This window comes from Cherax quadricarinatus, chromosome 13 (genome assembly GCF_038502225.1).
Source record: "Cherax quadricarinatus isolate ZL_2023a chromosome 13, ASM3850222v1, whole genome shotgun sequence".
NCBI classification, from domain to species: Eukaryota; Metazoa; Arthropoda; class Malacostraca; order Decapoda; family Parastacidae; genus Cherax; species Cherax quadricarinatus.
In genome coordinates, this window is record NC_091304.1 from 13,645,346 (window position 1) to 13,658,969 (window position 13,624).

At 45.7% G+C, this 13,624-nt stretch overlaps 1 protein-coding gene across 6 annotated transcripts in view; it reads right to left on the reverse strand.

The window, feature by feature from the left end:
* The window catches only part of LOC128688487 (bestrophin-2-like), a 237,144-nt gene that overhangs the window by 46,709 nt on the left and 176,811 nt on the right, over positions 1 to 13,624 (reverse strand). For all 6 annotated transcript variants that reach the window (XM_070084535.1, XM_070084532.1, XM_070084534.1 and 3 more), the window contains one exon: positions 12,721 to 12,851. In XM_070084535.1, the coding sequence (XP_069940636.1) occupies positions 12,721 to 12,851 (131 nt within the window). The remainder of the gene's footprint in view (positions 1 to 12,720; positions 12,852 to 13,624) is intronic.

Genomic DNA, 13,624 nt, shown 5'->3' on the forward strand with positions numbered 1-13,624 from the left:
TATTGACCTCTTTTAGCCGCTCTGTTATTCTTTTCCGTCGCCTGTAAAGGGAGCGCCTGTCTCTTTCTATTTTACATCTACTCCTCCTTTTTCTTAGAGGAATAAGCCTTGTGCATACATCGAGTGCCACCGAGTTAATCTGTTCTAGGCATAAGTTTGGGTCTGTGTTGCTTAGTATATCTTCCCAGCTTATATCGGTTAGGACTTGGTTTACTTGGTCCCACTTTATGTTTTTGTTATTGAAGTTGAATTTGGTGAATGCTCCCTCATGACTAGTCTCATTTTGTCGGTCTGGGGCTCCATGCATACATGTCTGAACCTCAATTATGTTGTGATCTGAGTATATTGTTTTTGATATGGTGACATTTCTTATCAGATCATCATTGTTAGTGAAGATGAGGTCTAGTGTATTCTCCAGTCTTGTAGGCTCTATTATTTGCTGGTTTAAATTGAATTTTGTGCAGAGATTTAAAAGCTCGTGTGAGTGTGAGTTTTCATCAGAGCTGCCTCCTGGTGTTTTTTCTGCAACAATATTATTTGCTATATTCCTCCATTTTAGGTGCCTTAAGTTGAAATCCCCCAGGAGCAAGATGTTGGGTGCAGGAGCTGGAAGATTTTCCAGACAGTGGTCAATTTTTAACAGCTGTTCCTGGAATTGCTGGGATGTTGCATCCGGAGGCTTGTAGACTACCACAATGACTAGGTTTTGGTTCTCGACCTTTACTGCTAAAACTTCCACTACGTCATTTGAGGCATTAAGCAGTTCTGTGCAAACAAGTGACTCTGCAATGTACAGGCCAACCCCCCCCTTTTGCCTGTTCACTCTGTCACATCTGTATAGGTTGTAACCTGGGATCCATACTTCGTTGTCCAAGTGATCCTTTATGTGGGTCTCAGTGAAAGCCGCGAACATTGCCTTTGCCTCTGCAAGCAGTCCACGGATGAAAGGTATTTTGTTGTTTGTAGCTGGCTTTAGACCCTGTATATTTGCAAAGAAGAATGTTATCGGACTGGTGGTATTGTTGGTACTGGGGGGGGATTTTTTTTTCGGCATTAGTATCTGTATCTGTTGGTTTGGAGTGGAGGCCATCGACTGTGGTTCCACTCCAGGAATGACTGGATTTGGTGTACGATTTCTGCCATTTCCTGCCAGTTTTTTTTCCTTCCTGGCACTAAAAAACCTCTCCCTCTTGAGTGGCTGTGGCTACCCAGGTTTTCCCCTGGCCTGGATGTTTTGTATCTTTTTGTCCCCTTTAGATGGTATGCCTGGCAATTTAAGTTATAGCACAGTCTTTCCTGTACTGAAGAGGTACACATTTCAGGGTGAAAAAGCTTACAGGAAGGGAGTTTGCATTTTCCTGTTTTCATATGGGCATGGCATTTTCTAGGGTGGTCATAGTTGCATGTCCCATCTGTTTTTCCAGATTTCCCATGCCAGCAGATACCAAGTGCATAGTATGTGCACAGTCTTGGTTTCCGCTTGCCTTGGGTTTCTGTGACTGTATTCCCTGTTGGTGCATGTTTCCCTGTCTTACTTCTATCCTCCCTAGCACCAACAATGGAGCTCCCACCAGTTGTTTTTGGTAATTTTTCCTCACTATTGCTATTGGAGTCCTCTTGTTTGCTATTTCCTGCGGTATTTCTAGTTTGCAATATTGGTTTTATCTTATCTTTGACTACACTTGTTTCCCTACTATGGCTCCTGTCCCCTATGAGGTCATTTATATGTATTCCTTCCTGCGTATAATTCCCGACTCCCTGGACAATATCTCCAGCTTCACCATTTCTGTCTCCCAGGACAGTATCTCCAGCTTCACCATTTCTGTCTCCCAGGACAGCACCTCCAGCTTCACCATTACTGTCTCCCAGGACAGTATCTCCAGCTTCACCATTTCTGTCTCCCAGGACAGCACCTCCAGCTTCACCATTTCTGTCTCCCAGGACAGTATCTCCAGCTTCACCATTTCTGTCTCCCAGGACAGCACCTCCAGCTTCACCATTACTGTCTCCCAGGACAGCACCTCCAGCTTCACCATTACTGTCTCCCAGGACAGCACCTCCAGCTTCACCATTACTGTCTCCCAGGACAGCACCTCCAGCTTCACCAGGTGTGTAGTATGCTCCACCACCAGTGTAGGTGGGTAGTATGCTTCACCACCAGTGTAGGTGGGTAGTATGCTCCACCACCAGTGTAGGTGGGTAGTATGCTCCACCACCAGTGTAGGTGGGTAGCATGTTCCACCACCAGTGTAGGAGGGTAGTATGCTCCACCACCAGTGTAGGCGGGTACTATGCCCCACCACCAATGTAGGTGGACAATATGCTCCACCACCAATGTAGGTGGGTAGTATGCTCCACCACCAGTGTAGGTGGGTAGTATGCTCCCCCACCAGTGTAGGTGGGTAGTATGCTCCACCACCAGTGTATGTGGGTAGTATGTTCCACCACCAGTGTAGGTGGGTAGTATGCTCCACCACGAGTGTAGGTGGATAGTATGCTCCACCACCAGTGTAGGTGGGTAGTATGCCCCACCAACAGTGTAGGTGGGTAGTATGTTCCACCACCAGTGTAGGTGGGTAGTATGCTTCACCACTAGTGTAGGTTGGTAGTATGCTCCACCACCAGTGTAGGAGGGTAGTATGCTCCACCACCAGTGCAGGTAGGTAGTGTGTTCCACCACCAGTGTAGGTGGGTAATGTGTTCCAACACCAGTGTAAGTTGGTAGTATGCCCCACCACCAGTGTAGGTGGGTAGTATGCTCCACCACCAGTGTAGGTCGGTAGTATGCTTCACCACCAGTGTAGGTGTGTAGTATGCTCCACCACCAGTGTAGGTGGGTAGTATGCTCCACCATCAGTGTAGGTGGATAGTATGCTCCACCACCAGTGTAGGTGGGTAGTAAGCCCCACAACCAGTGTAGGTATGTAGTATGCTCCACCACCAGTGTAGGTGGGTAGTATGCTCCACCACCAGTGTAGGTGGGTAGTATGCTCCACCACCAGTGTAGGTGGGTAGCATGCTCCACCACCAGTGCAGGTGGATATTATGCTCCACCACCGGTGTAGGTGGGCAGTATGCTCCACCACCAGTGTAGGTGGATAGTATGCTCCACCACAAGTGTAGGTGGGTAGTATGCCACACCACCAGTGTAGGTGGGCAGTGTGACCCACCTCCAGTATAGGTGGGCAGTATGACCCACCTCCAGTGTAGGTGGATAGTATGCTCCACCACCAGTGTAGGTGGGTAGTAAGCCCCACAACCAGTATAGGTGGGTAGTATGCCCCACCAACAGTGTAGGTACGTAGTATGCTCCACCACCAGTGTAGGTGGGTAGTATGCTCCACCACCAGTGTAGGTCGGTAGTATGCTCCACCACCAGTGTAGGTGGGTAGTATGCTCCACCACCAGTGTAGGTGGGAAGTATGTTCCACCACCAGTGTAGGTGGGTAGTATGCTCCACCACCAGTGCAGGTGGGTAGTATGCTCCACCACCGGTGTAGGTGGGCAGTATGCTCCACCACAAGTGTAGGTGGGTAGTATGCCATACCACCAGTGTAGGTGGGCAGTGTGACCCACCTCCAGTATAGGTGGGCAGTATGACCCACCTCCAGTGTAGGTGGGTAGTGTGCTCCACCACCAGTGTAGGTGAGTAGTACTCTCCACCACCAGTGTACGTGGGGAGTATGCTCTACCACTAGTGTAAATGGGTAGTATGCTCCACCACCAGCACAAGTGAGTAGTATGCTCCACAACCAGTGTAGGTGTGTAGTATGCTCCACAACAAGTGTAGGTGGGTAGTATGCTCCACCACCAGTGTAGGTGGGTAGTATGCTCCCCCAGTGTAGGTGGATAGTATGCTCCACCACCAGTGTAGGTGAGTATTATGCTCCACCAAGAGTGTACCTGGAGTTTACCTGGAGAGAGTTCCGGGGGTCAACGCCCCCGCGGCCCGGTCTGAGACCAGGCCTCCTGGTGGATCAGAGCCTGATCAACCAGGCTGTTGCTGCTGGCTGCACGCAAACCAACATACGAGCCACAGCCCGGCTGATCCGGAACTGACTTTAGGTGCTTGTCCAGTGCCAGCTTGAAGACTGCCAGGGGTCTGTTGGTAATCCCCCTTATGTGTGCTGGGAGGCAGTTGAACAGTCTCGGGCCCCTGACACTTATTGTATGGTCTCTTAACGTGCTAGTGACACCCCTGCTTTTCATTGGGGGGATGGTGCATCGTCTGCCAAGTCTTTTGCTTTCGTAGTGGGTGATTTTCGTGTGCAAGTTCGGTACTAGTCCCTCTAGGATTTTCCAGGTGTATATAATCATGTATCTCTCCCTCCTGCGTTCCAGGGAATACAGGTTTAGGAACCTCAAGCGCTCCCAATAATTGAGGTGTTTTATCTCCGTTATGCGCGCCGTGAAAGTTCTCTGTACATTTTCTAGGTCGGCAATTTCACCTGCCTTGAAAGGTGCTGTTAGTGTGCAGCAATATTCCAGCCTAGATAGAACAAGTGACCTGAAGAGTGTCATCATGGGCTTGGCCTCCCTAGTTTTGAAGGTTCTCATTATCCATCCTGTCATTTTTCTAGCAGATGCGATTGATACAATGTTATGGTCCTTGAAGGTGAGATCCTCCGACATGATCACTCCCAGGTCTTTGACGTTGGTGTTTCGCTCTATTTTGTGGCCAGAATTTGTTTTGTACTCTGATGAAGATTTAATTTCCTCATGTTTACCATATCTGAGTAATTGAAATTTCTCATCGTTGAACTTCATATTGTTTTCTGCAGCCCACTGAAAGATTTGGTTGATGTCTGCCTGGAGCTTTGCAGTGTCTGCAATGGAAGACACTGTCATGCAGATTCGGGTGTCATCTGCAAAGGAAGACACGGTGCTGTGGCTGACATCCTTGTCTATGTCGGATATAAGGATGAGGAACAAGATGGGAGCGAGTACTGTGCCTTGTGGAACAGAGCTTTTCACCGTAGCTGCCTCGGACTTTACTCTGTTGACGACTACTCTCTGTGTTCTGTTAGTGAGGAAATTATAGATCCATCGACCGACTTTTCCTGTTATTCCTTTAGCACGCATTTTGTGCGCTATTACGCCATGGTCACACTTGTCGAAGGCTTTTGCAAAGTCTGTATATATTACATCTGCATTCTTTTTGTCTTCTAGTGCATTTAGGACCTTGTCGTAGTGGTCCAATAGTTGAGACAGACAGGAGCGACCTGTTCTAAACCCATGTTGCCCTGGGTTGTGTAACTGATGGGTTTCTAGATGCGTGGTGATCTTGCTTCTTAGGACCCTTTCAAAGATTTTTATGATATGGGATGTTAGTGCTATTGGTCTGTAGTTCTTTGCTGTTGCTTTACTGCCCCCTTTGTGGAGTGGGGCTATGTCTGTTGTTTTTAGTAACTGTGGGACGACCCCCGTGTCCATGCTCCCTCTCCATAGGATGGAAAAGGCTCGTGATAGGGGCTTCTTGCAGTTCTTGATGAACACAGAGTTCCATGAGTCTGGCCCTGGGGCAGAGTGCATGGGCATGTCATTTATCGCCTGTTCGAAGTCATTTGGCGTCAGGATAACATCGGATAGGCTTGTGTTAATCAAATTTTGTGGCTCTCTCATAAAAAATTCATTTTGATCTTCGACTCTCAGTCTGGTTAGCGGCTTGCTAAAAACTGAGTCATATTGGGACTTGAGTAGCTCACTCATTTCCTTGTTGTCATCTGTGTAGGACCCATCTTGTTTAAGTAGGGGCCCAATACTGGACGTTGTTCTCGATTTTGATTTGGCATAGGAGAAGAAATACTTTGGGTTTCTTTCGATTTCATTTATGGCTTTTAGTTCTTCCCGCGATTCCTGACTCCTAAAGGATTCTTTTAGCTTAAGTTCGATGCTTGCTATTTCTCTGACCAGTGTCTCCCTACGCATTTCAGATATATTGACCTCTTTTAGCCGCTCTGTTATTCTTTTCCGTCGCCTGTAAAGGGAGCGCCTGTCTCTTTCTGTTTTACATCTACTCCTCCTTTTTCTTAGAGGAATAAGCCTTGTGCATACATCGAGTGCTACCGAGTTAATCTGTTCTAGGCATAAGTTGGGGTCTGTGTTGCTTAGTATATCTTCCCAGCTTATATCGGTTAGGACTTGGTTTACTTGGTCCCACTTTATGTTTTTGTTATTGAAGTTGAATTTGGTGAATGCTCCCTCGTGACTAATCTCATTATGTCGGTCTGGGGCTCCGCGCATACATGACTGAACCTCAATTATGTTGTGATCTGAGTATATTGTTTTTGATATGGTGATATTTCTTATCAGATCATCATTGTTAGTGAAGATGAGGTCTAGTGTATTCTCCAGTCTAGTAGGCTCTATTATTTGCTGGTTTAAATTGAATTTTGTGCAGAGATTTAAAAGCTCGCGTGAGTGTGAGTTTTCATCAGAGCTGCCTCCTGGTGTTATTACTGCAACAATATTATTTGCTATATTCCTCCATTTTAGGTGCCTTAAGTTGAAATCCCCCAGGAGCAAGATGTTGGGTGCAGGAGCTGGAAGGTTTTCCAGACAGTGGTCAATTTTTAACAGCTGTTCCTGGAATTGCTGGGATGTTGCATCCGGAGGCTTGTAGACTATCACAATGACTAGGTTTTGGTTCTCGACCTTTACTGCTAAAACTTCCACTACATCATTTGAGGCATTTAGCAGTTCTGTGCAAACAAGTGACTCTGCAATGTACAGGCCAACCCCCCCCTTTTGCCTGTTCACTCTGTCACATCTGTATAGGTTGTAACCTGGGATCCATATTTCGTTGTCTAAGTGATCCTTTATGTGGGTCTCAGTGAAAGCCGCGAACATTGCCTTTGCCTCTGCAAGCAGTCCACGGATGAAAGGTATTTTGTTGTTTGTTGCTGGCTTTAGACCCTGTATATTTGCAAAGAAGAATGTTATCGGACTGGTGGTATTGTTGGTACTGGGGGGGGGGGATTTTTTTTCCGGCATTAGTATCTGTATCTGTTGGTTTGGAGTGGAGGCCATCGACTGTGGTTCCACTTCAGGAATGACTGGATTTGGTGTACGATTTCTGCCATTTCCTGCCAGTTTTTTTTCCTTCCTGGCACTAAAAAACCTCTCCCTCTTGAGTGGCTGTGGCTACCCAGGTTTTCCCATGGCCTGGATGTTTTGTATCTTTTTGTCCCCTTTAGATGGTATGCCTGGCAATTTAAGTTATAGCACAGTCTTTCCTGTACTGAAGAGGTACACAGTTCAGGGTGAAAAAGCTTACAGGAAGGGAGTTTGCATTTTCCTGTTGTCATATGGGCATGGCATTTCCTAGGGTGGTCATAGTTGCACGTCCCATCTGTTTTTCCAGATTTCCCATGCCAGCAGATACCGAGTGCATAGTATGTGCACAGGCTTGGTTTCCGTTTGCCTTGGGTTTCTGTGACTGTATTCCCTGTTGGTGCATGTTTCCCTGTCTTACTTCTATCCTCCCTAGCACCAACAATGGAGCTCCCACCATTTGTTTTTGGTAATATATCCTCACTATTGCTAGTGGAGTCCTCTTGTTTGCTATTTCCTGCGGTATTTCTAGTTTGCAATATTGGTTTTATCTTATCTTTGACTACACTTGTTTCCCTACTATGGCTCCTGTCCCCTATGCGGTCATTCATATGTATTCCTTCCTGCATATAGTTCCCGACTACCTGGACAAAATCTCCAGCTTCACCATTACTGTCTCCCAGGACAGCATCTCCAGCTTCCCCATTACTGTCTCCCAGGACAGCATCTCCAGCTTCACCATTACTGTCTCCCAGGACAGCACCTCCAGCTTCACCATTACTGTCTCCCAGGACAGCACCTCCAGCTTCCCCATTACTGTCTCCCAGGACAGCACTATCAGCCCCCCATTTACTGACTACCAGGACATCATCTCCAGCCTTACAGTTTCTGACTACATGGCCAGTATCAAGGGCAGTACCATTCAGCCCGGACTTTTTATGTTCCCATCTGTTGTAGAAAGCTTCCAGGTTTTCTATGAAAGCAGCTTTGATGTTGACCTCTTTTAATACCCTTGTGATTTTAGTCCACAGATTTATCTCATTTGGGCATACCCAAAAACACTTCCCTGTTTTAATACTGCTTGTAGCTAGTTCTTGGATATCTGCACAAGGGGCGTGACACCAATTTCCACAGAAATGACAATTTATGCATGTGGAAGCCCGTTTGTTTGACTGACCACAGACTACACACAGCTTCATAATGATTTGAATGGTTTATTTACTGCAATTCTACTAGCAACCTCTTGAATATTCTATTAATAACCTGCTAGGTGGTGCACAACGAAACCGTTTGAAACCAGTCCAGGGTTCGGACCAGTCAAGGGTTCGGACCAGTCAAGGGTTCGGACCAGTCTATCTGATCTGATCAGTGGGTCACTTATTTAAACCATACTGGTCGGTGATTTGAGCTAACACATGAAGGATCTACTGGAAATTATCTACCCGAGTAATATGTGATTTGATTGATACAAAAGTATAACTTGCGTGTTGAAGAGCCGGTGACTGCTGGCACTCCTACAATGACGAACGGTCGAGCCTCCACCTTTGTTTATCAATCGCTGTATCTAGCTTCTCTATTTTTTTTTTTTTTTTTTTTTCCGTCTCCACCACAATAAATGCTATATTATCACTATAGTTGACTGGTGCAAATTTTGGAGGAAGGGCGCTTTTTCTGTAGTAATAATTGCTTCTCGTTGTGTATATTGCGACCGCTGGTAACTACAGGTTATATGAAATTCACAGTAACGTCTGGTATTTCAAGAAAAAGAAACTAATGAAAGTCACTCCACTTCACTAAGTACCATTATAATACTGGTTAGTTGCTACTACAACACTGTATTCTGCTATTCACTGGTATCACTAGATTATATGCGAGTACACTAGCAAGCCAGGAAGATTATTAAAAACAGCTGACCTGTGGTAAGTTTCTGGCGACTTCTGGCACCTGCCTCTATAGGCTTATCACTTCATTTACAAAATCACCTGTTTTCAAATGACACTTTAGCCTTTATCATCAATATACTAGGGAGCCACTGTAGTATACACTATACACTATGTATACTCAATGCTTTCAGGGAGACTTTCTTTCCTCTGACACAAAGTTCAATATTATTATTTTTCCACACGGGACAGGCCTATGATTCCCCTCTGGCAGTAAACTCTGCTAGGAAGTGCACACTAATTCTCCTTTTTTGACTCAGTATATAATGTTTTCCGCCCAAGATTGGTTCCAGGCGCTAGAGGGATGTATCGTATAGGATTGATGACACAAATTAAAGTTCTAGCACGTAAGAGCGACCGTGAAAACACCAGAAAAAACCGGGAGCACAACGAGCGTGAGCACGAGCGTGAGTGGTGAGTGTAGGTGAGTAGTATTCTCCACTACCAGTGTAGGTGAGTAGTATGCTCCACCACCAGTGCAGGTGGGTAGTATGCTCCACCACCAGTGTAGGTGAGTAGCATGTTAAACCACCAGTGTAGGTGGGTAGTATGCTCCACCACCAGTGTAGGTGGGTAGTATGCTCCACCGCCAGTGTAGGTGGGTATTATGCTCCACCACCAGTGTTGGTGAGTAGTATGCTCCACCATCAGTGTAGATGAGTAGTACGCTCCACCAAAAGTGTAGGTGGGCAGTATGCTCCACCACCAGTGTAAGTGGGTAGTATGCGCCACCACCAGTGTAGGTGGGTAGTATGCTCCACCACCAGTGTAGGTGGGTAGTATGCTCCACCACCAGTGTAGGTGAGTAGTATGCTCCACCAAGAGTGTAGGTGAGTAGTATGTTCCACCACCAGTGTAGGTGGGTAGTATGCTCCACCACCAGCGTAGGTGAGTAGTATGTTCCACCAAGAGTGTAGGTGAGCAGTATGTTCCACCACCAGTGTAGGTGAATATTATGCTCCACCACAAGTGCAGGTGGGTAGTATGCTCCACCACCAGTGTAGGTGGGTAGTATGCTCTACCATCAGTGTAGGTGGGTAGTATGCTCCACCACCAGTGTAGGTGAGTAGTATGTTCCACCACCAGTGTAGGTGGGTAGCATGCTCCACCACCAGTGTAGGTGGGCAATATGGTCCACCACCAGTGTAGGTGAGTAGTATGCTCCACCACCAGTGTAGGTGGGTAATATGCTCCACCACCAGTGCAGGTGGGTAGTATGCTCCACTACCATTGTAGGTTGGTAGTATGGTCCACCACCAGTGTAGGTGAGTAGTATGCTCCACCACCAGTGTAAGTGAGTAGTATGTTCCACCACCAGTGTAGGTGGATCATATGCTCCACCACCAGTGTAGGTGGGTAGTATGCTCCACCAAGAGTGTAGGTGAGTAGTATGCTCCACCACCAGTGTAGGTGGGTAGTATGCTCCACCACCAGTGTAGGTGGGTAGCATGCTCCACCACCAGTGTAGGTGGGTAGTATGCTCCACCACCAGTGTAGGTGGGAAGTATGCTCCTCCACCAGTGTAGGTGGGTAGTATGCTCCACCACCTGTGTAGGTGGGTAGTATGCTCCACCATCAGTGTAGGTGGGTAGCATGCTCCACCACTAGTGTAGGTGGGTAGTATGCTCCACCACCAGTGTAGGTGGGTAGCATGCTCCACCACCAGTGTAGGTGGGTAGTATGCTCCACCACCAGTGTAGGTGGGAAGTATGCTCCACCATTATATTCATAATTATATTAAAATGAATAGGAATAATACGTTTATAATAATAATAATAATAATAATAATAATAATAATAATAATAATAATAATAATAATAATAATAATAACAACTACTGCAATAACAATTTGAAAACTTAATATTTTCTTTATTATTAGGCCTAAGCATAGAATAATGCAGATAATATTTCTCCCAGTTTAGAACAACTTTCTCTCAGTTAGTCTGGAAACTCCTCAGTTAGATATCAATGTACATCTGTCTTTTTTTTTTTTTAACACTCTTTACTTACCTTGTAAGAACATGGCGGGTAAACAAGGTTCCAGACATGGAAGACTCGAGGTGGTGGAGGGAGTTAATACCTTTGTGTTAAATACTGAGATGTTTCACTACAGTACAGTGAATATCACAGTGACTGTGCAGTTATGATGGCCATATGGAGGCTTGACGGGAGAGAGAGAGAGAGAGAGAGAGAGAGAGAGAGAGAGAGAGAGAGAGAGAGAGAGAGAGAGAGAGAGAGAGAGAGAGGACAAAGGGAATTTTGATTTTACAATGATTGATTCATGTGATGAATGTTTCAGGCAAGACAGTACAGACACAGCGGGAATGTGCGTCTCTTACTTGCTTTACAGTAGAAGCTGCAAAACTCTGTGGAAGGCACAGATGTTCTCCTTCACCTCGAGTACGCATCACTTGTCGATTACCAGCCCGAATTCTAAACAAGGTGATTCACTGTTCCCCTCGACTCATTCTGTTTAGTCATGTAATTTAAACAAGCCTTCAACAACGGAGAGATGCCACGATGTTATTATGCACCAAGTCAGAGTTTTCAAGATTCCGTACCTGGCCAAATTTCCTGGAGAGGCAGCAGCCAGTTGCCCATTACCATACACGACGGAAGGTCACTCTGGTTGTGACCTTCTCAAGAACTCTATTATATCAGCATTAATTTATTATCAGAACGACTGATCCAGTGAAATTTCTCAAACTGAAAAAGATATTACTATGGACAGTCTTTGAAATCAACTGAGGAACTGAGGTAGGACAATAACCCTTGATTGTAAAAAGAAAAATGAAGTGCCAGACAAGAGAGAGAGAGAGAGAGGGCCCATAGAAATACTGAATGAACCCGGCCACATTAAAGTGCCTGGATACTCCAAGTCTACACAGGAGTAGTAACTTCATCAGCCACAGAGATTATTCTGACAAACATACCTTCAAAAGGTCTTCAGATAGTTATAAAAAAAACGGAAAATGACATAGTGTAATTCTAATGTTCCAACAAGGAACATAAGAGTTGATTTTGAATGGCTTTCCAGGTTATACCCACTCTAGACGGTCCAGATTGTTCCTTTTGGAACAACCTAGACAATATTTTTAACGGCGAGACAGCATAAAGGACGAACCTCCTCTCTACGACCACCCCTGCCCCCCCCCCTCTTCCCCTACATCAAAAAATGAGACGATAGCTGGGGTCTCCAAGTAGCTACCTGCCAGCAGTCTCTAAGGACAGACCACAAAAGAGTAAAACGGTGTTTTAACGTTTTCAAAGAGACGGTCTAGGGTCCAGTTCCTGGACCCATTATATACCTTTTATAATGAACTGACCACCGCCCACAGGACAGGTGTGAGGTGCATAATGAAAGTATCAACTAAGTAGGGGCCATGCCATGTTACCTCTGAGCCTTAAAGCTTGTACCTCCACCTATCTCAAAGTTAGACTAGCACCACCCAGATTCTCCACAAGCGACAGTGTGGCCTCCAACAGCAGTCCTCTAACCTCCACTGACCTCTAGTTTCTTCTTACCTACCTTGCAGCACAAACAAATGCTCATTACAACAGTAAAGAAACTGCCTTTTCAAATGGACTGCTCCATTTTTTTCACAATTATCCACTCTTACCTACCTCCAACTATAGTAGCACAGTGTCTGAAGGCTCCAACTGAGAAGTGAACGTGCTCTTGCCACTTTTACTCTAAACCTACTGGAGGGAAGATACTTTGACGTACCTCCAACGTTGTTGACGGAGGACATGACGGAGGGGTGCTGGGACGTGAGGTTGCTGGAGGGCCGTCGCTCCTCATCCTCACCCTCCTCCTCGATGTCCGGCAGGATGAGGTTCTGTTTATCTTCTGGGATTCTGCCAGGACGAGAGACAGCAGCGGGGTGAGGGGCGCCACAGAGAGAGAGAGAGAGAGAGAGAGAGAGAGAGAGAGAGAGAGAAGGTAAAGTCCAAAATGAAGAGAAAATGAGAAGGAACGACGACACAGAAGAGAATTAAAGAAATAGACACCGTTGAAAGAACTAAAATATAGAGAGAAAAACAAACAAAATAAGATAGAATAAGGTTCAGAGACACTTGTTTACGAATAAAGAAGTAGCAGAACACCCAGGGAGCAGAGATGGGGACGATAGGTAAGTGACATCACAGAGCTATTGAAGAACAGAAAGTGAGGAAGAACACACAGCAAGTGAGAAGACTGGACAGTCAAACCAAAAATAAGTCACATTTAAATCAGAGATAAGTCACTGCTACGTAATATACCTAGATGGAGATGAGAGACATCAGAAATGTTTGGTGAGTGACGAAGATCAGGCATGAGAAATATTATCGAGGATGTATGTAAGACAAACAAGAGACAATGCAAGCTGGAATGGCATCAGCAAGAGGGAGAGTCAAGATAATATTGCTAAAAACCTAGGAGAGCTTGAGCCAGGCCCGGATGATCCGAGGGAAGAGAGCAAGCAAACAATACGTGAACCGGAAAGAAATGCAAAGTTAAAATAAAAAAAAAACACAAAAGGAGTAACACAAAAATTATATATTAGAAGAAAGGGATAAAAGAATGTAGGAAGTGTTGATAGTCAGGATGGAGAAGTTTACTGGGCAGATGTTACTGACATGCTTACCAC